General features: G+C 45.2%; 1 protein-coding gene across 1 annotated transcript in view; it reads right to left on the minus strand.

Annotated features, from left to right (window-relative positions):
* The window catches only part of LOC311312853 (E3 ubiquitin-protein ligase HECW1-like), a gene marked incomplete at both ends in the record, with an annotated part of 124,868 nt that overhangs the window by 95,095 nt on the left and 6,158 nt on the right, over positions 1 to 23,615 (minus strand). Inside the window, one exon of the mRNA XM_084442860.1 lies at positions 10,051 to 10,363. Coding sequence (XP_084298986.1) covers positions 10,051 to 10,363 — 313 coding nt within the window. The remainder of the gene's footprint in view (positions 1 to 10,050; positions 10,364 to 23,615) is intronic.

Raw genomic sequence — 23,615 nt, forward strand, 5'->3', positions numbered from 1 at the left:
CTGAGTGCAACGTTAGCCCTGCTAACGGAGATAATGAATTTGGAGGAGTGTTACTACTGCTAGACTAATACTAGCGTCTTCAACTCTGCTAAGCAACAAACACCCCAAAATATCGGTTTAGGTTATCATTACAAAGTAGCCTAGGCTAGCTATAGTGTTAGGACGGAGTTGCGCTGAAACTTTGTAACATTTGTAAGCTAACCCTATTAACACGAGCCGATAGCGGGAACGTAGCTACTCAATTACGGCCGCTTAAGCAACAGCTGGGGCTGTAACCAAGGACTGAGGTGGGCTGAAACTTTGTAACGTTTTAACATCAAAACAACCAAAACATGGCTCGTTTAGAGAGGTTTGAAGAAGACAATAGGCCTAATAATCTTCGCAGAGAGAGGGTTCTCAGGGACCGGTTAAACCCATTACATTTATATGATGACATTGACCTGCATGCCCGTTATTGGTTCCGACGGGACCAGATTTTGGCCATCACCGACATGGTAGCCAATGACATAGAGCATCCAACTGACATGAACGGAGCTCTGCCTGCTGCCCTACAAGTCTGCGTGGCACTGCGGTACCTCGCTACCGGCTCTTTCCAAAATGTGGTGGGGGACACTATCCAAATCCACAAGAGCACTGTGTGTCGTGCGGTACGGAGGGTGTCGCAAGCACTGTGCAGGCATAGCGACACCTATGTGAAGATGCCCACGGGAGCCCGGCAGCACACTATAACCCAAAGGCTTTACAATGTTGCCGGTTTCCCCGACCTTGTCGGATGCGTGGATGGCACGCACTTTAGGATCAAAGCACCTTGTGACAACGAAAACGCATTTGTTAATCGTAAGGGCTTTCACAGCATCAATGCACAAATCGTCTGCGACCACAATCTCATGATCACCAACTGTGTCATCCGATGGCCTGGGCGAAGCATGACAGCTTCATCCTGGACCACTCAAGTCTCTGCACCGACTTTGAGGAAGGCAGAACAATGGGGATTTTACTAGGTAGGCTACTTCTGTAGTGCTATTTTTTTGCTCATGTGTATACATATTTCACAGATTCCTCAGTGTAGCCTACCTTGTGAATAATGTTGTATGGCTGGACTGCCCCGAGTCTGTAGTAAAGTTTGATTGATTGACTAGGAGATTCCGGGTACAGACTGAGGCGCTGGTTGATGAGCCCCTACCTCTGACCTACCACCCCACCTGAGGAGAGGTACAATGAAGCGCATTGCAGGACCAGGAATGCCGGTTCTCAATCCAAATGGCTCTCCCATCTGTTGTAATAGGAAAAATAAGCTTAGATAATTATGAAAAACCTGATCTTACAATGGTGCATGTGATATCACTCACTCATTCATTCATTTTGATAGGCATCACAATGGAGCCAGACAGGGCAGCGGTGGTTGCCGGGGCCTGTGTGGTCCTGCACAACCTGGCAATGTTGTGGAGGGTTCCCTACGATGACCCAGAGAAACCAGCAGGGCAGGAGCACCCACACCAGCCTCTGGAGGATGGAGATGTCCAGGGTGCCACCATGCGCAGATACATCACCTACCGATATTTTGCCTGAAGTGGGGTACGGACGCGCCTCCCTTGCTTTCTTCTTAGAAGCCTTTGCTTGAGAGTGCTGAAGTGAAATGCAATAGGCTCCAAACCATTCTGTGTTGTTTTTGAGCACTCGGTCATTGTTTGTCTCTAAGACGAGACACTCATAGAGTCTGCATCTACCTGTTCAACCTTTACAGACACGTCTGTCAGTGGAAAGAAAATGGTATTTGATGATAGAATCTACTGTAACAATAAACCCATGCATTAAAGAAATGTGCATGGACCTGTGACTTGATTTACTACATAGAACATGCATGAACCTTCAGAACAGTATTAATTGAACAAAAGGGTAAGTAATAAGGCCGATACATTGCAATGCATTTTATGCAATTTATTTTATGGTAACATATTTAGTTGAAATAATATAAATAAATATTCAATAAATAGATTGTTCAAAGGTAAACTACATTTCCGTTGTACTTGTCTCAAAGGTGCAGCCAGACAGCTTCAATTCCTGCTGAAGTTTTATTACCTCCAAATTGAGCTTCAGTTTTTCTAGGTCTAGCTTCTCTTTCTTAGCTCTCAATTTCAGTGTCTCTTGTTCAATTTTGGCCAATTCCGCCCTGTATACCTTTGCCCTCAGGATATCCAGATTCTCCTCCTCCACTGGAAAGGCTTTCTTGGCACTCCGCTTCTTTGAAATTGTAGGTTCGTTGGCTGTTAAGGGGAGAGTGAGCTTAGCAGTGGGGCGAATTGGTTCCCTGTCACACACTGACGCCAAAATGAACAACTGGTTTTCGACCATGGGCTGGCTGTCTGGCAGTGTGTTGGGCTGGCTGTCTGGCAGTATGTTGGGCTGGCTGGCTGGCTGGCAGTATGCTGGGTTGGCTGGCTGGCAAAGTGTTGGGCTGGCTGACTGGCCGGATGTTGGGTTGGATGGCTATCAGGATGTTGGGTTGGCTATCTGGCAGGGTGTTGGTCTGGCTGGCGGGCAATGTGTTGGGCTGGTTGGCTGGTAGGGTGTTGGTCTGGCTGGTTGGCTGGCTGCGCACACCACTTTCCACTCCTTCGATACCCACCACAGTGGGCGAATCCTCGCCAATAATATCCAACACTATGGTGGAGTATGGCCCAACATCAGGCTTTGGACCTCCACCTGTCTTGAAATCCTTGGTACGTGGGTAGTCGTCACAGGCTGTTGATTTAAGATCACGCCATTTCTTCTTTACCTCTGCAACATCTCTCTCATCTACACCTTTCGCGTTTATCGCATCTGTAATTTCCTGCCATTTGTCAGCTTTCTTTTTGTTTGTGACCACATTGCTGAATTTCGCCTCCAACAATTTATAACCCTCCTTCACCATGCTGAGCATTATCATGATTTCATCATGAGTGAAGTTCCTCTTTCTGGGGCGCTTGTCCTTCATCCTTCAACCTTCAATAAAAAGTAAAAGAATAAACAACACCATGAGACAAAAGACATCAGAAAACGTACCTTTTTAGCCTTGCTTTAAAGAATATTAGCTAATCCCTGTTCTGTTCTGTTCCTCCCTTTGTTTTATCCCCCCCTGTCCCATCCCCTCAGTGTGTCTTTTTCCAGCACATTATCTACCGGTAACATTATTTTAGCTATATGCTAGCTACATTCAATTAGGGAGTGCTAACGTTACACAATTACAATTTGATTTGTAGGCTAGTGTTTGATGTGTGTAATTTAAACATCAATATAGCTATGGTCCAAACTGTTATCTGCCAACGATTCAAAACAAGTGAAATTAAACAAGTTTAGTTAGCTCATTTAACCTACTTACCCAGGGTAACGTGAACAAGACAAGGACGTCTGCGGTGGAGAAGGGAGAGGCTGCTATAGCTGCAGTGAGGTAGTGGCTGTGTCCGAAATGCCTGCTACTTGCTATATAGCAGGCGAGAAGTAGCATGCTAGTACCTACTACTCCACAAAAACGATATAGCAGGCGAGAAAAATGTAGCATGCTACTTGAGTCAGGTGACGGGAATGCGTGGGTTACGTCGTTACGCTGAGGCGAAAAGGCGTTCAGTTACCCAGACCTCGAACCTGTGGTTAATTTATATTCTGATTATATTCTGTCAAATATATCGTTTTGAAAATTTATTTATTTATCCAGGCATCTTAGTTTTAACAGTTTCATTATAGCGGAGCAGGTAATATTTTCTCGTATGTGGTATTTTGTTCACAAGTTCGCGATCGTACAGCCAGGCTACAGAGCTCCAGAAACCGTAGCCGTAGACTCAGGACTCTGGGCCTGCCACAATGTGATCCAGCTCGGCTTGGCATAGGGGTTCCTGGAGCTCTGTAGCCTGGCTGATCGCAAAGTTGTGAACAGAATAAATACAACATACGAGCAAATATAACCTGCTCCGCTATAATGAAACTGTTAAAACTAAGATGCCTGGATAAAACCTGTGAGTTCTGGCAAGTAGTAGTACATTGGCTCTTCCTACGTTAAATGCAAATATTGTTAGACGCTTTGGATAAAAGTGTCTGCTAAATGACTAATGTAATAATAATAATAATATGTATTATTATTATTATTAGGTGGGCTAGCTTGCAAAAGCTAGCCCAACTTGTGATATTCCCACTATTTCTTTCTTTATTATTCTCCCCCTTTTTTGTCTCCTTTATAACTTCTTCATACTTTGTGCTAGAAACTTCATTCAAACTTTAAAATGTTCACGATGTTTAGCTCTTTAACGGATGTATTCAGATTTTTGATATTTTTGATAGTTTTTTAGTCATTTAACTTTTAATAGTCATTTTTGTGCCATTGAAACTGCTGGTGGAATGTTCAGTATCATTATGTTTTTAGAGTGGTGGCAGCTGTTGCTTTTAAAATATTTACACATTTTGTAAACTGCTGGCACTCCTACAGTTTTGAAAGCTCACACACGTATTATACATGAAAACTTTCACACAACTGTGCTGATTCGTACAATGTAAGTATCTAAGCCGTGTGACTTATAATTTTCGCTGTATGACGATTTGTTTGGCAACTGCGCTCTCCATTGAAACGTATGGGCCCACACTCTACCTTTTGAGCTGCTAATTTTGCATTTTTACCCTTTTTCTAACTCGTCGCCATGCCTACAGTTTTTAAGCTACACGGACATATAATAGCCTTAAATGTTCAGCATTTTCTCAGGATTCATACGGTGTCAAAATCTAGGCTGGCACCTTTGTACTTTTTGAGAGAGAGCTGTCTGAAGCCAACATGCCTTTCCATTGAAGTGAATGAGAGGATGCTCAGTGTCAGTTGGGATTTGAATTTGGGGACACGTGCATGCTCTCTGTACAGGCACCCTTTATTGACTACTGTGGTAGCATTCATATTCATTCATTCCTTCCTTCCTTCCTTCCATCCATCCATCCATCCATCCTTCCTTCCTTCCTTCCTTCCTTCCTTCCTTCCTTCCTTCCTTCCTTCCTTCCTTCCTTTCCTTCCTTACTTCCTTCCTTCCTTCCTTCTTTCCTTCCTTCCTTCTATCCTTCCATCCTTCCATCCTTCCATCCTTCCTTCCATCCTTCCTTTCCTTCCTTCCTTCTTGCTTTCTTTCCTTCCTTCCATCCTTCCTTCCTTCCCTTCCTTCTTTCTTCCTTCCTTCCATCCTTCCTTCCTTCCTTCCTTCCATCCTTCCTTCCTTTCTTCCTTCCCTTCCTTCCATCCTTCCTTCTTTCTTTCCTTCCTTCCTTCCTTCCATCCTTCCTTCCATCCTTCCTTCCATCCTTCCTTCCTTCCTTCCTTCCTTCCTTCCTTCCTTCCTTCTTTTCTTCCTTCCTTCCATCCTTCCTTCCTTCCATCCATCCTTCCTTCCCTTCCTTCCTTCCATCCATCCTTCCTTCCTTCCTTCCTTCCTTCCCTTCCTTCCTTCCTCCTTTCTTTCCTTCCTTCCTCCTTTCTTTCCTTCCTTCCATCCATCCTTCCTTCCCTTCCTTCTTTCTTCCTTTCCTTCGATTCTTCATTCCTTTCCTTTCCTTTCCTTCCTTCCTTCCATCCTTCCTTCCTTCCCTTACTTCCATCCTTCCTTCCTTCTTTCTTTCTTTCCTTCCTTCCATCCTTCCTTTCCTTCCTTTCCTTCCTTCCATCCTTCCTTCCTTCCCTTCCTTCTTTCTTTCCTTCTTTCCATCCTTCCTTTCCTTCCTTACTTCCATCTTTCCTTCCTTTCCTTCCTTCCATCCTTCCTTTCCTTCCTTCCTTCCTTCTTTCCTTCCTTCCTTCCTTCCTTCCTTCCTTCCATCCTTCCATCCTTCCATTCCTTCCTTCTTGCTTTCTTTCTTTCCTTGCTTTCCTTCCTTCCATCCTTCCCTTCTTTCTTTCTTTCCTTCCTTCCTTCCCTCCTTCCTTCCATCGTTCCTTCCTTCCATCCCTCCCTTCGATCCTTCCATCCTTCCTTCCATCCTTCCTTCCATCCTTCCTTCCTTCCATCCTTCCTTCCTTCTTTCTTTCTTTCTTTCTTTCTTTCTTTCTTTCTTTCTTTCTTTCTTTCTTTCTTTCTTTCTTTCTTTCTTTCTTTCTTTCCTTCCTTCCTTCCATCCTTCCTTCCTTCCATCCATCCTTCCTTCCCTTCCTTCCATCCTTCTTTCTTTCTTTCCTTCCTTCCTTCCATCCATCCTTTCTTTCCTTTCTTCCATCCTTCCTCCTTTCTTTCCTTCCTTCCATCCTTCCTTCCCTTCCTTCCTTCTTTCTTTCCTTCGATCCTTCATTCATTTCCTTTTCTTCCTTCCTTCCATCCTTCCTTCCTTCCTTCCTTCCATCCTTCCTTCTTTCTTTCCTTCCTTTCATCCTTCCTTCCTTTCCTTCCTTCCCTTCCTTCCATCCTTCCATCCTTTCCTTTCTTCCTTCCATCCTTCCTTTCCTTTCTTCCTTCCATCCTTCGATCCTTCCATCCTTCGATCCTTCCTTCCTTCCTTCCTTCCTTCCATCCTCCCTTCCATCCTTCCTTCCCTACCATCCTTCCATCCTTCCTTCTTTCTTTCCTTCCATCCTTCCTTCCTTTCCTTCCTTCCTTCCATCTTTCCTTCCTTTCCTTCCTTCCATCCTTCCTTCCATCCTTCCATCCTTCCTTCCTTCCTTCCATCCTTCCTTCCTTCCTTCCCTTACTTCCATCCTTCCTTCTTTCTTTCCTTCCTTCCTTCCTTCCATCCTTCCTTCCTTTCCTTCCTTCCATCCTTCCTTCCATCCTTCCTTCCATCCTTCCCTTCCTTCTTTCTTTCCTTCCTCCCTTCCTTTCCTTCCTTCCTTCCTTCCATCTTTCCCTCCTTTCCTTCCTTCCATCCTTCCTTTCCTTCCTTCCTTCTTTCCTTCCTTCCTTCCTTCCTTCCTTCCTTCCTTCCTTCCTTCCTTCCATCCTTCCATCCTTCCTTCCTTCCATCCTTCCATCCTTCCTTCCATTCCTTCCTTCCTTCCTTCTTGCTTTCTATCTTTCTTTCCTTGCTTTCCTTCCTTCCATCCTTCCCTTCCTTCGTTCTTTCTTTCCTTCCTTCCTTCCCTTCCTTCCTTCCATCGTTCCTTCCTTCCATCCTTCTTTCCTTCCTTCCTTCCATCCTTCCATCCTTCTTTCTTTCCTTCCTTCCTTCCTTCCTTCCATCCTTCCTTCCTTCCATCCTTCCTTCCTCCTTTCTTTCCTTCCTTCCATCCTTCCTTCCCTTCCTTCTTTCTTTCTTTCCTTCGATCCTTCATTCATTTCCTTTCCTTCCTTCCTTCCATCCTAACTTCCATCCTTCCTTCTTTCTTTCCTTCCTTCCTTCCTTCTTTCTTTCTTTCTTTCTTTCTTTCTTTCTTTCTTTCTTTCCTTCCTTCCTTCCTTCCTTCCTTCCTTCCATCCTTCCTTCCATCCTTCCTTCCATCGTTCCATCCTTCCTTCCTTCTTTCTTTCTTTCTTTCAACTTTCATCCATCTTTCTTTCATCCATCCATCCATCCATCCATCCATCCATCCATCCATCCATCTTTCTTTCTTTCTTTCTTTCTTTCTTTCTTTCTTTCATCCATCCGTCTTTCTTTCTTTCATCCATCCATCCATCCTTCTTTCTTTGTTTCTTTGTTTCTTTGTTTCTTTCTTTCTTCCATCCATCCATCCATCAACCCTCTTTCTTTCTTTCTTTCTTTCTTTCTTTCTTTCTTTCTTTCTTCTTCTTTCTTTCTTTCTTTCTTTCTTGCATCCATCCATCCATCCATCCATCCATCCATCTTTCTTAGAAATATTCAGAATATTTTCAGGCTGCAAACTCATATTAATATATTTTCTCCTCTTTCAGCTATTGAACTGAATAAAACTATGAGTTATGATGAGTGGTCTAATCTATTTTTGAGTGTAGTACTAGCAGTACTTATAACAAACACCTACTGCTTTTCACTGCTACTGCTTCTAACCTCAACTTCCATACAACACCTCCACAGCTACTGCTCCGCCCCGGAGTGGGCTATAGACACATGGTCTCCAATGAGGGGTGCATGGGGATGGCCTGGCAATCACTGACCTGCCTCCCACAACCTCTGACCTGAGGGGGCGGAGTCTCGCCACCACGCCACTATCCACGCCACCGTCCCCACATCTCAGCCCCTGAGTTGGCTAAAGACGCAGTTTTCACGGTTGGGTGCATGTGGGTGGTCCGGGGAGCAGTACACTGTCCTAGACCGGCTCTGACCCGAGGTGGCGGAGTCTCGTCACAACGCCATTATCCACTCCACTGTCCCCACATCTCAGCCCCTGAGTGAGCTACAGACACACGGTCTTCACTGTGGGTGCATGGAGATTGCCCGGATGTCAGTGCACTGCTCCCGACCTGCTCTGACTGGAGGGGGCGGAGTCTCGTCATCACGCCACTATCCACGCCACGGACCTCACAACACAGCCTCTGAGGTGGCTAGAGACACACAGTCTTCACTGGTGAAGGCAGGTGGGTAGCCCGGCATGGCCTACACTGTCCACGACCGGCTCTGACCCAAGGGGGTGGAGTCTCACCCCCACGCCACTATCCACGCCACGGCCCCACAACTCAGCCCCTGAGTGGGCTAGAGACACATGGTCTTCACCGGTGCGGGTGGATAGGTGGCCCGGAGAGGGGTACACTGTCCTCGACCAGCTCTGACCTGAGGGGGCGGAGTCTCACCACCACGCCACTATCTACGCCACGGGCCCCACAACTCAACCCCCGAGTGGGTTAGAGACACAGTCTTCATTGGTGGATGCATGGAAATTGCCCAGAGGTCACTGTACTGTCCCCGACTAGCTGTGACCCAAGGGTGCGGGGCCTAACCAGCACGCCACTATCCACGCCACGGGCCCCACAACTCAGCCCCTGAGTGGGCAAGAGACACACGATCTTCACCGGATGAGTCAGGTAGGTGGCCCGGAGAGGGGTACACTGTCCCTGACTGGCTCTGACCTGAGGGGGCGGAGTCTCACCCCCACGCCACTATCCACGCCACGGCCCCACAACTCAGCCCTCGAGTGGGCTAGAGACACATGGTCTTCACCGGTGCGAGCGGGTAGGTGGCCCAGATAGGGGTACACTGTCCTCGACCAGCTCTGACCTGAGGGGGCGGAGTCTCACCACCACGCCACTGTCCACACCACAGACCCCACAACTCAGCCCCTGATTGGGCTAGAGACGCACGGTCTTCGCCGGTGGGTGCATGGAGATTGCCTGGTCCGTAGTAGTTCTAGCAGTAGCTGTTACATACAGCTGCAGCAGCTAGCCCACCTCACATTTTCTCCAGGAAATGTACTTTCTAGTTATTATTATTATTATTATTATTATTATTATTATTATATACTAGTGTGTTCATTAATGCAAATGCAAAAAGTACTTTCCCCAGTAACTAGTTACTTTCTATATTCAGTAATCAGTAAAGTAACTCAGTTACTTTTGAAAGAAGTAACTAGTAACTGTAATTAGTTACTCATTTTCAGTAACTTGCCCAACACTGTTCGTTTCACAAGAAAATAAAGCATTTATACTGTGTATTTTGTAGTATGCAGCTATAGTTTTCATACAGTTTACAGGTATAATTATGTACCTGCAGTGTATATTATACATACTATAAGTGAGCTGAAAGCAGCTCTTAGACATTCATAAGGCAACCCACTAATCAGGAGAGCAGCTCTTAGACATTCACAAGGCAACCCACCAATCAGGAGAGCAGCTCTTAGACATTCACAAGGCAACCCTCCAATCAGGAGAGCAGCTCTTAGACATTCACAAGGCAACCCTCCAATCAGGAGAGCAGCTCTCAGACATTCACAAGGCAACCCTCCAATCAGGAGAGCAGCTCTTAGACATTCACAAGGCAACCCACCAATCAGGAGAGCAGCTCTTAGTCATTCACAAGGCAACCCACCAATCAGGAGAGCAGCTCTTAGTCATTCACAAGGCAACCCACCAATCAGGAGAACAGCTCAAGGATATTCACAAGGCAACCCATTAAACAGGAGAGCAGCTCTTAGACATTCACAAGACAACCCACCAATCAGATACATGCCGATCCAGTCCCCCGCGTCCACTTCCTCCTTGATGTCCCAGCAGATCACCATGTCCTGCGATTGGCCGACGCTGTAGTGGAAGGAGCTGACGGTGAGGGTGGAGCGGCAGTCGGAGGTCAGGAGGTCGGCATCGCTGGTGGAGCGCGGCAGGGCCGGAGGTGGGGTCAGGGGGTCGGGGTACAGGTCCGGGCTGTAGCTGAGGCGCGACGACGCGTCCTTACAGCGCCGGCGGCTCTGGGCGCTCCGTGAGGGCGACGCCATGGCGGCCAGGCCCAGGAACCTGCTCTGGTACAAGTTCTACGACAACACACACAGATGAACGGAAGGCTAGATTCTCCCTGTATGACTTCACATAAACACCTCTTTAGAATGAGCGTTTATTAACATCATCACAGAAAGCCTTGTGTGTTCAGTTGGTCTACAACAATTCTCTCATGTGCCAGGCAGAGTAACAGCATACTGTTCACAGTGAACACTAGGTTCCTAATGTCATACTGAACACAGTGAACAATAATTTCCTAACAGCGTGGAGGAGACGTGTGTGTTTAGACTGTGGGCCGGTTATCAGCCTGTCTTTCACACTAGGCTCGTCACTGTCTGTGATCTATGAGGGCATAAGAGAGAGAGCACTCTGCCACTCCTCACACATTACTGGAGCAGTCAGCACACACACACACAGACACAGAAACACACACACTCACACGCATACACACACACACACACTCACACACACACACACACACACACACACACACACACACACACACACACATGCATACCTGTACACACACACACACACACTCACTCACACACACACACACACACACACACGCATACACACACATGCATACACACACGCATACACACACACACGCATACACACACAGAGACACTGCCACTCTGCACGCATTATTGGAGCAGTCAGCCCAAGGTTAACCTGCAGACAGAACAGTCGTTAGCAAGACATTAGGCACGCTCGCTCACAGCACCATTAACACACACACACACACACATAAACTGTACACATAGACAGGCTTTTAGCTCACTGATCAGCATTCATAAGAGGAAGTGGAACTCGACAAATGCGCACACGCACACACACAAATACACACACACACACATACACATACACACAGAGATCGCACTTGGATGCATGCACACACAACATGTATTTGCGGATATGCGCACATACATATTCATGCATGCATGCATACACATGCATGCATACACACAAATACAAACACGCTCACTCGCACGCGCACACACATACACACACACACATTGTTATGATGGTAGGTATAGTAGGAACGCATCGACGTGAGAAAAGGTACAGCACAGTGACATGGAGAGATGGTTGACCCTGTTCTATCTGTAATCTGGGTGGTAAGGATGTGCAGGATGCTCCTTTACCCCTCTATAACCCCCTCCACACACACACACACACACGCACATGCTGAGAGCCTTTACACACAAATTCTCAAGTTCATCTGCTGAAGGTCTAAGTCAGCACATGGTTGTTAGGTATTAGGTCTAGGACATGGTAGGTTAGGTTTAGATCAGGGTGGGTTAGTGTTAGGTCAGTAAACTGTATGGGGGGTTAGGGTTAGGTCTAGGTCAATGAAGGGTTAGGGTTACTGTAGGTCAGGACAAGGTAGAGTTAGAGTTGGGGTTAGGTCAGGATAGGTTAGGGTAAGGTCAGGTTAGAGTTGGGTCAGGATAGGTTCGGATTAGGTCAGGGTGTGGTAAGTTCCATGACAGTAATCTAAACCCTAGCCTCTGACGAGACCAGATTCACATTACATGCACATGGTGGATTACATACAGGATCATATGATCATATTCAGTCATACAGTATATGCAGTGTTGCTGTGAGTGCTCACTGGGCTAAGGAAGCATGACGGAGAGGGGGACATCGACTTCTACACTACACAGGTGCAATGGCTGATGGGTAAAGTGAGCGTGAGAAACAGGTGACACTGACCTTGACACTACACAGGTGGAGCAGCATAATGCTTCGTCAAGGCAAAGCACATCAAATCCTGAGGAAGAGGTCATGTAGGTTACTCGACACGGAAAAGCAGGGCAGCAACACAGAACTGTTGCCATGTGTGTGTATGTGTGTATGTTATAAGCGTAATAATATGCTCATACTTCATCTATATCAGATAAAATATGAATCACTGAAACAGAATCCGTTCTACCAGACAAAACAGAGGAGAACAGCGCTGGTATCAGACAGTGGAAGAGGGGGAAAGCAGAGAGACTGAGACACTGAGAGAGACAGACACAGACACAAACAAACACAACGTCTGCACACAGAACACATACCGACAGAGAGCATAATATTACCAGTCATTCCATCACATTGCAAATGAACGCTAAGAGACAGACAAGCTGATGTGCATTAGCCGATGGTCAGATGTCAATATTCAGGACCTGCGGGAAAAAAAAGTTAGAGGAAGAAGATAATCACATGGAAATATGCCCCCCCCCCCCCCCTCTCTCTCTTCTCTCTCTCTCTCTCTCTCTCTCGCCATTTATTCCCCTAAACCTAACCCCTCTCCCTCCCAGCGTCTTCCTACGGTGGTGTAACTGGATCAGGCAGCATAAGAGCCACTCATCTCATTGTGTTTCAGGAGTTACTGGTGCTAAGTGGAGGCTAAGCACACTCCTGTCCTTCCCTGCTGGAGGCAGCATTGATCTGGCTGTTAGACAGCCCACAGGGCTGGACAACAACTGAGAGAAAGGGGGAGAGAGGGAGAGGAGGGGGGGGGGGGGTGAGAGAGAGAGAGAGAGAGAGAGAGAGAGAGAGAGAGAGAGAGAGAGAGAGAGAAATTAGTGTCAACAGTTGAGGGTCTAGGTCGGAGGATTCCACTGTTCTGTTAGTAGCCAGACACACAGACAGACAGACACACACACAGGCCCAGTCCCAATGTCCCCCCTAAACCCTCAAGCCCTGAGCCCTTATAGACTTATTGACGTCACCTGGTAAAGTGGTTGAGTGCGAGAGGCTGCAAGGGCTCGAATTGGTATAAAAAGGAATGGGACAGCACTTGCAACATCACATTACGTTGACGTGAAAACATATTTCTTACTATTGTGGGTGTGGGGCTTTTTATCAGTTTTTCAATTTTACATGTTTTTCTTATAGGCCTTCATGTAAATTAATTTTGGCCTGAGTCAAATCCCCTTTATATTATCCGAACTCTCTGTGTTACCCTCAAAAACACTTTCATCATTTCATTTTGTGGTCATATGCGAACTACATTACTGCCTGTGATTCTTGTTGTGATGAATCCAAAAGTATTTACTTAAGAATGATAATACACATTTCTGCACCTCACAACTCTTTCCATATTCATGTTGGAAATCTCAATTCAGAGAACACTACACCGAAATGGGTGATTAATGTCATACTGCTTTTAACTGGGAAATCATATGATTTAGAGCAACAGAAATCGATGTGATTTATAACTATAGCCTACATATTATTAAACAAATCACATTATAAAAACCCACAGGGTTAATAACCCATACTTAAAAATAATGAAACCAAAATAATTATAAGGCTACTTGTGCAGATAAGCAAGTCCAGCTGAAAACATGAAAACATATTTTGTTTAATAGCGTGAACGTTAGGGTTGGTTGATCTGTCTGTGCTTGTTTATTGGCTGTTCTTCAGGTAACCCCATGTTTCACGTCACAACGATATGAACTGTGGGTAATTCCCCCTGCCGAAGTGCAGACTTACGGTAAGGGGGCATAAAGGGCTCAAAATGTCTGCCAGAGAGAGAGCCCTCATGCACTTGCCGATTTGACATTGGGATACCCCTAAGCCCTCGCGGACTTCGCGGGAGCGCGCCCTTAAGTCTGTGAGTCTGCAAGGGTGGACATTGGGACTGGGCCACTCACACATGCACATTGCACACTGTCAGCAGGAAGTCTAGCAATAAAACAGCAGAATATGGAAAACTGACATCACAAGTTGTGCAGCAAAGTAAAGCCACATCAGTGTACAGTATTACATTATTATAACTGTCTATTATTACATCATTACAGTACTGTCCATTATTACATTATTATCCATTATTACATTATTGCATTAATGTGTCTAGTATTATATTATTACAGTACTGTCCATTATTACACTATTACAGTACAGGGTCTATTATTACATTATCACAGTACTGGATCCATTATTACATTATTTCAGTGCTATGTCTATTATTACAGTATTACAGTACTGTGTATATTATTACATTGTTACAGTACATGGTCTATTATTACATCATAACAGTATTGTCCATTTTACATGATTACAGTAATGGATCCATTATTACATTATTACAGTACTGTGCATTAATATATTATTACAGTACTGGGTCTATTATTACATTATTACTACTGTGACCATTATAACATTATTTCAGTACTGGGTCTATTATTACACTATTACAGTATTGTATATTACATTACTGTGACCATTATTAAATGATTATACAACAGTTAGTTCCGGTTCTTGATTCTGATTGGCTGGAAGCCGTGTTGAAATACTTAAAAAACACACAACTGGGAGGGACCGCATATCATTCCATTTTCAGTATTAATGCGCCTCCCATTTGATCTGAGCCGTGGGCACGGAGACCATCTATACAAACCACTGTCTGCGAAGCACCGTTGTGCAAAAGCTAGCCAATGATGGTTTGGTGGTCAAGGGAAATTATGTCAGTTACGGGACATAAATGTGAATCGTCCCTGCAGTCTTACTGGAGACCGAATTTTAATGATAGAAGAAGCTGGAGTTATATACATGCAGGCTCTGTGCGAAAACGCACCTTGGACACCACACCTGAACCAGCGAAGAGGGGTGCTAGTATGACTGAGCATTACTTCACCAATTGTACCATTACAGGCGATGTTCAGATTAAAGTCCCAATTAACCAAAATCAGAGATTTGCTTGAAAACACATTCTATGTGTTAGTAATGCATTGCTGATAACATGTAAAAATGGGATGAACCATGTGTAGTACTGAATTGTGAAGTTAGACCAGTTTTGTGTTTTTGACCAGTTTTGATTTCTGGATTTTCTGGGCGGGCTTAAAATGGTACTTGATGACGTAGAGCGGTGTTCTTAGCATATCCCCGCCCTAACACTATATAAAGCTAGAACGGATTGGAATCTTCGGTTCTCCTGCTCAATCTTGAGTCTGGAATGAGCTAGTTTTAACCAGCAGTCTAGAATTAGCTAGTTTTTCTTAGTTAGCAATGCCTATGCATAAAACTAAACGAAAATGCATCCTTCCTGGATGCCAGCAGGAATGGGATGATAAGGTCTCCTTCTTTCAACTCCCGAGTAAAGCTGAAATGAGAAGCAAATGGTGAGCATTTTTGAAGAGCCATGGTGTTACAGAGGAGTCTGTCTCCGCTAGCGCCCGCCTCTGCAGCAAACATTTCACTCCCGAAAGCTTCTGCAATTATAATATGAGGCTTTTGGGTTTCACAGACTCACGACTGGTCCTGGTGAATTCGGCGGAGCCAACCATCTCCCTCCCCGGCCTCCATTCTCCTCCTGTCGCATCAACCTTTGGTGTCGACACCGCTGCCTTGTGTGCTTATAGCTAATTAACGTTATAACGTTAGCTAGGTAACGTAAGCAATAGGAAAATACACTGCTACGTTAATATACAAAATATGTGTCTTGACATTTATGTGGTAATGTCAGCTATGATGAATTATATGTAATCTTGGGAGGAATTATAGCTAACATTAGCTATGTAGTTTGTTGCAGATGGGAGTGTGTATATAACCTTAGTCTAGCTAACATAGCTAGCAGCACCGACCAGGCGACCACCCACCAAATAACGTTACGGATGATATATTATGACTATAAGCGTTAACTATACAGAAACTGCCTGCCATATTTGTGGCACCTGATGTGCGTATGGGTTCACCGGTAATGGTTACAGTATATTTCTCCAGCGGGAGACCGGGAGGCGGGAGCGAGGGGGATAGGTAGACCAGCTGCAGCTGGAGAAAGACGCACCCTCTCCCAGTGAAGCGGTGCTCGGCGGCTACTGGCTGAACATTCCAGTTCTGTTGGATATGTTGCGGGAAAGTTGAAGCCGAGTGCTCGTTATTCTCACACATAACATTGCCAACGAGAGTGGATGAGTCTGTCCCGATTATCAACTCCGGTAGTGTACGCTTCTTCGCGCTATCAGCGCTGTTCAAGCCAGTGACTAAAAGGTACATTTTAACTTTTTCCATTGATCCCAAGGGACGACAGGATCGCCTGGGAGGGATAGGAATGGGCCTGGAGGTGGCAGGGAGAAAATAGGGACAGACTCATACATTCCTCGTTGCCTGTTTTTGTATTTTGCATCTAAGGGCAGTAACACTGGCGCGTTGGTATAGAGTAGCTACAGTTTTACCTGTGTTGTTTGTCAGGAGATAGGTTAGGAGGAAGCATCTGTGCGTTTGACTCATTAGACAAGTGTAATTTCAACTCCTCTCTGTTTTCACAAAGCTGTGCCTTCCTACCACAAAAGAGACGGCGTGCCAGTGTGACAATATTCAGACCAGAGAACGGTACTATTTGACAGGTTCTTCCCTCCACACCCCCTCCCCACGCAATTGGGTGTGGCTACGGTGCCTTCAGCAGACACGCCCCCACAGTCTCAGACCAGAGAATGCTGCTGATTTTTTAACGATTTTGAAGCCTTATTTTATATACTTAGCGACATTTTTAATCACTCAGATTTGGCTGGCTGGTTAATGACATGTTTTCCTGTGGTGTATGAAGCTCATAACAAAAATTTGAACTGGGTTAACCTGGACTTTAATGTAAATATTTATAATCACAATGTATAAATCCTGCATTAGCCTGTAGCCTGCCTACTGTAGCCTGTTGCTTGTAGGCCTATTCTAGTCTGTAATGCCTGTATTCTAGCCTGTAAATAATTATCTAATCACAAGCCTGCCTAACTGCTTGACGCCAACGCCTCTGTTGCTTGGCAACCCTTTTGTTAGAGGAACTATTTTGCTCGGCGGAATCGAGGGAATGATGCTTCGTTTTGAATAAATGTTAATATTTTATATTGCTGTGTGTTTATTTTACACTAATAGCTATAGTAACGGTTGTATAAATGCAATAAACCACTCGAGGCTGTGTGTTTATAACAGCTAGGGGGGTTTGGAGTGCCTAAAACCCCCCTAGCTGTTATAAAATCACTATCATATTACATTATTACAGTACTGGGTCTATTATTAAATTATTACAGTACTGTTAAATATTACATTATTTGCAGTACTGGGCCCATTATTACATTAATCACAGTACTGTGTACATAATTACACTATTACAGTACTGTCCATTATTAAATTATTACAGCACTGGGCCCATAGTTACCTTAGTACAGTACTGGGTCAGTTATTACATTATTATACCATGGCCTGGGTGAATACTCGATTCTGATTGAAAAACAAAGATGGCTAGTAATTGGTGTAAAATGTTATTCTTAAAAGCAATTAAAAATGAGTTACTACACATGAAATAATATTATTTAATGTTGAACAAATCATTTACAAGTACTGTTGATGATGTTATAAATCATCTACAGATCATTTTTGAATGTTAAACTAGTGTATTTATAAATAATATATGACTCATTTATGAATCATAAATAAATGAAACATGTATAAATGATTTGTTAATGGTTAGTTAATTATAAACTAGTAGTTTATAATGGTCTTTGGGGCTGCAATAATGTCTACAAATGATTTGTAGACTTTCAGTAAATGTTTAACAAATAATTTGATAAACATGAAAAACAAATAAATAAGGCATTCTTAAAATATTTTACAAATGTTTTACTACATATTAACTAACATTAATTAATATTGAACACATTTACAAGTAATGTTGATAATGTGTTATAAATCATCTACAGATCATTTGTGAATGTTTAACTAGTAGCCTATATTTACAAATCATTTATGAATAATTTACACATGTTTATAAATGATATGTTAATGATAAGTTCATTATTAACAAATGTTTTATAAATGCCTTATAACTGATCATTATTATAAAGTGTTACCCAGTACGGTCCATGATTACATTATTACAGTACTGTATCTATTATTACATTATTACAGTACTGTGTCCAGGGCTGAAAATTAACAGCTGCCACCGGCCAAATGCAGGTAAAATCTCCAATTGGCGACTGGAGATTGAAGCTCAGTGAGGCAAAGATGGTGTTGAATACACATCGATGCTCTGAATGCACATCGATGGAACACTCCTGCCATGCTGCGCCTATCTCAGTGACATTGGACAGGTTGCTGATGTTCCGCCGACACCTCGAGCCACTGCGCAAGAAGTTAACAGCTTGTGTGGCATTGATGAGGCGACTGGTCCGATCAGCAGCCGTAGCCCTGGTCTACTCAACCAGTGAATATTGCGCACCGGTGTGGTGCCACAGCGCTCTCACCCGCCTCATCGATCCGCCTATCAACGAAGTCTTGCACATCATGACAGGATGCCTGCGTCTCACTCCTATGGACAACCTTCCCATCCTTGCATCGCTGGCCTCCACCGCGCAGGAACCACAGCAAGTCTCGCCTGCCGGGCCACGGAGCCTAACCACCTGATCCACGACAGGCTCGCTGCAACTACGGAGCCTCCCTGGCATCTGGAGTCTGCAGAAATGCGGAGATCTTAACATCAGTGAGGCAGGATAGGCGGACTACACCTGACGTGCGGAATGGGAGACGAACACCTCCAGACTCTGTGATTTTATCCCGGCTGCCGGTCCTTCCCCTACCGGGATGGACTTAACCAGATCGTCTCCGGCCCGGCATTGGACGGTTCCGCTCATCGATGCATAGATGGGGCTTGGCATCCTGTGCAGCGTTCGGGTGTGGCACCGAGGAACAAACCACAGACCACATCATCCGATATATTGGACACCCAACGGAATGCGTGGCCTGACGGTCGTGGATGACAAAACGGTGATGTGGCTTCTGGAGGTGTGCCCGGATATAGCCCAGGTGACCCCCTCACCCAGGCTCGGGGTGGTAAAAGGATAGCCCCTCGGCCCCGAGCCTGGGGGGAGAGGACGTACCAACTCACCCAAACAACGAAGAAGTTTTTACCATCTTGGTAAGCTTGGAAGTTTTTACCATCTTGGTAATCAGTAGGAAGGAATTAGGGCTAGATGTAACCCTACCCTGACAGTAGGAGCCAGCCTTCCCTGCAGTAGCAGCTACAGGCCTACCCAGTGACCTGCATGCTGCCTGTGTCATGTTGAAGCCCTGAGGAACTCATTAGCTAGATAACACATCCAGTAGTGCATGCTGTGTCCCTGTGTCGGTGCCGGATAGGTACTCTACCTCTGGGAAACACTTATTCACTTTACCTGGCCTGACACCGGCATTAATTAACCCACATAATTATCCTGAATAGGGAGGCTGCATGGTTAGTTCACACAAAGCCTGGTGAGTCTTGTTCAATAGGGCTGGCATAGCTACAGTAGCTCATCATCCTCAACTCCTCTCTGTGAAAAATTAGAGGGAGAGGTGGAGAGAGAGAGAGGTCCCTAGCTAGGATAATTGGAGCTGAATTATCCACTACGATAATAATACTCATGTTCTCTGGCATGCAGCCACTCCGAGAATGGGGTATGGAGACAGAGGGTCAGGGTTGGGGTAATCTGAGTACTCAGAAGCTCTCGCTGAAAGCAATGATATTCCTGGACACCAATGGGAAGACTTGATTTTATGTGCAGAGGGATGATTGGCCTGTGTAGATGGTGGGCTACGCGGGGATGCTTTTGGTGTCTGATTGGTCACTGACCGCAGCTTTCCACTTTTCTAACAAGTCCTGAATTCATGCGAGCTGTCTACATATTTGGCACATAAAGTGTGATTTAAGTTACTTGAACTTTCTTTGATGTTAACTAATTTCACAGAGTTGGCTACTCACTACAGTTTTCTCCTTTTCTGGGCTGGATGAGTTTTTCATTTAGTCCCGATAAAATATGTTCAAATGCAGCTAGATTTGAAAGGTACTGTAGGCACTGGATCCGCCCCTATATCCACAGGGTCAGGGTTGGGGTGGTATATGAATGGGGTGTTGAGGAGACAGAGGGTCAAGGTTGGGGTGGTATATGAATGGGGTATGGAGACAGAGGGTCAGGGTTGGGGTGGTATATGAATGGGGTGTTGAGGAGACAGAGGGTCAAGGTTGGGGTGGTATATGAATGGGGTATGGAAACAGAGGGTCAGGGTTGGGGTGGTATATGAATGGGGTGTTGAGGAGATAGAGGGTCAGGGTTGGGATGGCATATGAATGGGGTGGTCAGGAGACAGGGTCAGGGTGGTATATGAATGGGGTGTTGAGGAGACAGGGGGTTAGGGTTGGGTGGTATATGAATGGGGTGTTGAGGAGACGGGGGGTTAGGGTTGGGTGGTATATGAATGGTGTTACAACCTTGTCTTGTTTGAACTCTTCTTATGGGTTCTAAACTTTTGACGATATGCTTCTGGGACCAACTCGTAAGCACAGAGCACAGCTGACTTCACACAATCATATTGTAGGCTATTGTCGAGGGACAAAGCAGCCACAGCCTCCTGGGCCTTCCCGACCAGTTTGCATTGAAGCAATAGGGGCCACATCTCTTTAGGCCATTTTAGGGAACCTGCTATGCGTTCGAACACGCCAAAATAAGAGTCAATCTCAGCCTCTCTAAAAGGCGGAACTAAAGAGATATTCTTGCGAACATCAAATCTGTCTGTCAGATCAGTCGGGGGTGGAGACTGCAGGGAGACGGGGAACGGGTGTGCAAACGACTGCTGAGCTTTCACCAGAGCCACTTTCTCCTCCAGCTTACACCATGACTCGTGTCTCACAGAAGAATGTACGTTTGTGCTCTAAGGACTGGTGTCAGTCCATGTGTGAAGACACACACACTAGCTGGCCGGTTGGGAACACAGGATTAACTCCAGTGTCTAGTCTAAACTGATCCCAGACCAGTAGCGGGCCTATTCTGAGACCTCAGGGATTGCCCTAGTCTAGATATCAAATTCTGTATGCTAGCACACTGTAAGGGATATGTCAACTTAAATCACCAATCTTAACAGAAGTCTATTAGCTATGCATCTGTTATCAAATTTTTATCTGCTATTCTAAATAGGAATAGTGAGTAAAAAGATGTGCCATGGTTCCGCTCAAAATACAAAAGCTGGTTTCTTTATTTCCAAATATGATTTGCAAAACGGATCTTTCGGGAGAAACTTTTTTATTTTTTTATTTAGCCTTTATTTAACCAAAGTAAAATCACACTGAGATTTGCATCTCTTTTTCAGGTGAGCCCTGGCCAGGAAAGCAGCACATAGTTCCAAAACAGATAAAACACATAACATAAAAACATCACAACAGATAAACAGAAAATAAAAACACCAGCTCAGAACAGCCTAATGTCATCTCCATGCACCAGAAATCTGAGTTTTAAAACGGTCAATGGATATGAAGTGATCTAGTTTCAGGTCCTTTTGCAACGTGTTCCAAGATGAGGGGGCAGCATATCGAAAAGCCCTTTTACCGAGGTCAGACTTTTAGTGTGGAATGTACAATATGTGGCTTTGTGATCGTAAGCTGTAGTGAAATGCAGGTTTCTAGCAAAGCACACCTGGATTGTAAACAAAACATTTTATTCAAACACTCAGACCAGAAACCGGACATTGAGGCTGATAGGCTCACCATCCAACATCATGGAATGGGCACTAGAGGAGGAGTTGCAGGAAATCATGTGATTCGAACAAATGGAATAGTTCAGGGAACATCTAGCAATTCAAATGTAAACATTAGGACCAAACGCTCTACCCCCTGAAGATTTTCCTGCCACAAACCTTATCTCACCTGCCTGGGAGAAGGCCACAGAGGACGTTCACATGAAATCAAAGCCACTGGGAGACAAAAGATAGTAGAAACTATTAATAGCAGTCTGCACCCGAAGCAATGTCTTGATCAGAGAATAAACAGCTTTGAATTTACTATTACGCATCTTCTCCATGTACAGCCGTAGACAGTAGAGCCTCCTCTAGTCTAGACTCCCTGTTTGCTTTGTGTTTTAAGTGGATGGAGGTCATCAACAGCCAGTTATGTCTCCTCCAATGGTGTTACTACTGTCTGTGTTCCAGTTACTTCATTACTCAATTAATGCCGTATATCTTTGAAGTAGCTTGACAGTAACCAATCCATAGCATTTTCTTAGAGTGCTGTATGGGTGACTTACCAGTGTATGGACATTCTATAAGCTGATTCTGCAAGATGATTGGTCGAGTAAGAAGGACACACCCAGAAGACATGTGGGAATAACACCATGACTAAACAATCTATTTTAAAAAATATTTCTGAAAATATCTACTGCATGTATGAAGCCTCTGTCAGTGGAGCCCCAGTCACAGAATCACAGTAGGTATAGTTACTGCATCAGTGTGGGCTGGTCTGGGCCTAGTGGGGTGGTCAGGGCCTAGCGGGGTGGTCTGGGCCTAGTGGGGTGGTCTGGGCCTAGCGGGTGGTCTGGGCCTAGTGGGGTGGTCTGGGCCTAGTGGGGTGGTCTGAGGCCTACTGTAGATGGTGACACACCACCTCAAGCTCAACCTGGACAAGACTGAGCTGCTGTTCCTCCCGGGGAATCACCATTGACGGCACAGTGATGATGCCGACCCGGACTGCGAGGAACCTGTGTGTGAGCCTGGATGACCAACTGTCGTTCTCGGCACATATCGCATCTGTTACACAGATTCCTGCTCTACAAAATCAGGAGGACTTGTCCTTTCCTCACTGACGAAACGGCACAGGTGCTCATCCAGGCTCTTATTACTGTATCTCTTGCCTGGCCTACTGCAACTCCTTCCTTGCTGGGACCCCGGCATCAGTCATTAAACCTCTGGAGCTTGTCCAGAAAGCTGTCGCTTGCCTGGTGTTCAAACGCCAAGTCCTCCCTCACAACTTCCCTTCTCCGTTCTCTGGCTCCCTGTCGCAGCTACAGTAGCATTCATTTTAAAACTCTGGTAGCCTACAGGGCATCGAAACAGTTCCCTCCTACCTCCAGGCCATGGTCAAGCTCTACACCCCCTCCTGACCACTGCTACCTCGGGACGACTGGTTGCCCCATCACTCCGAGGCCCCCTGTCGTCAATTCTCTGTCCTGGCCCCGCAGTGGTGGAATGAACTGCCTACTGACGTCAGGACAGCAGAGTTGCTGCTCATCTTTCGCTGCAGGCTCAAAACTCACCTCTTCAAGAAATACTGTCATGATCCTCCCTCTGAAGCACCTATAGTTTATTTAATAGTTTGCTACTCTTGCACTTTGCCTTCAGCACTAAATTATGCTCTTAGTCACTTGTTTTAGAAAGGAGATGCACTACACTGACTGACGCTAAATGCAATTATTTTAAGTCGTTTTGGATAAAAGCGTCTGCTAAATGACTGTAATGTCATGTAATGTAGTGGAGTGGTCTGGAGCCGGTTGCACCAGGCAT

This window comes from Borostomias antarcticus (assembly GCF_949987555.1).
Source record: "Borostomias antarcticus genome assembly, chromosome: 9".
In the NCBI taxonomy this organism is placed as follows: domain Eukaryota; kingdom Metazoa; phylum Chordata; class Actinopteri; order Stomiiformes; family Stomiidae; genus Borostomias; species Borostomias antarcticus.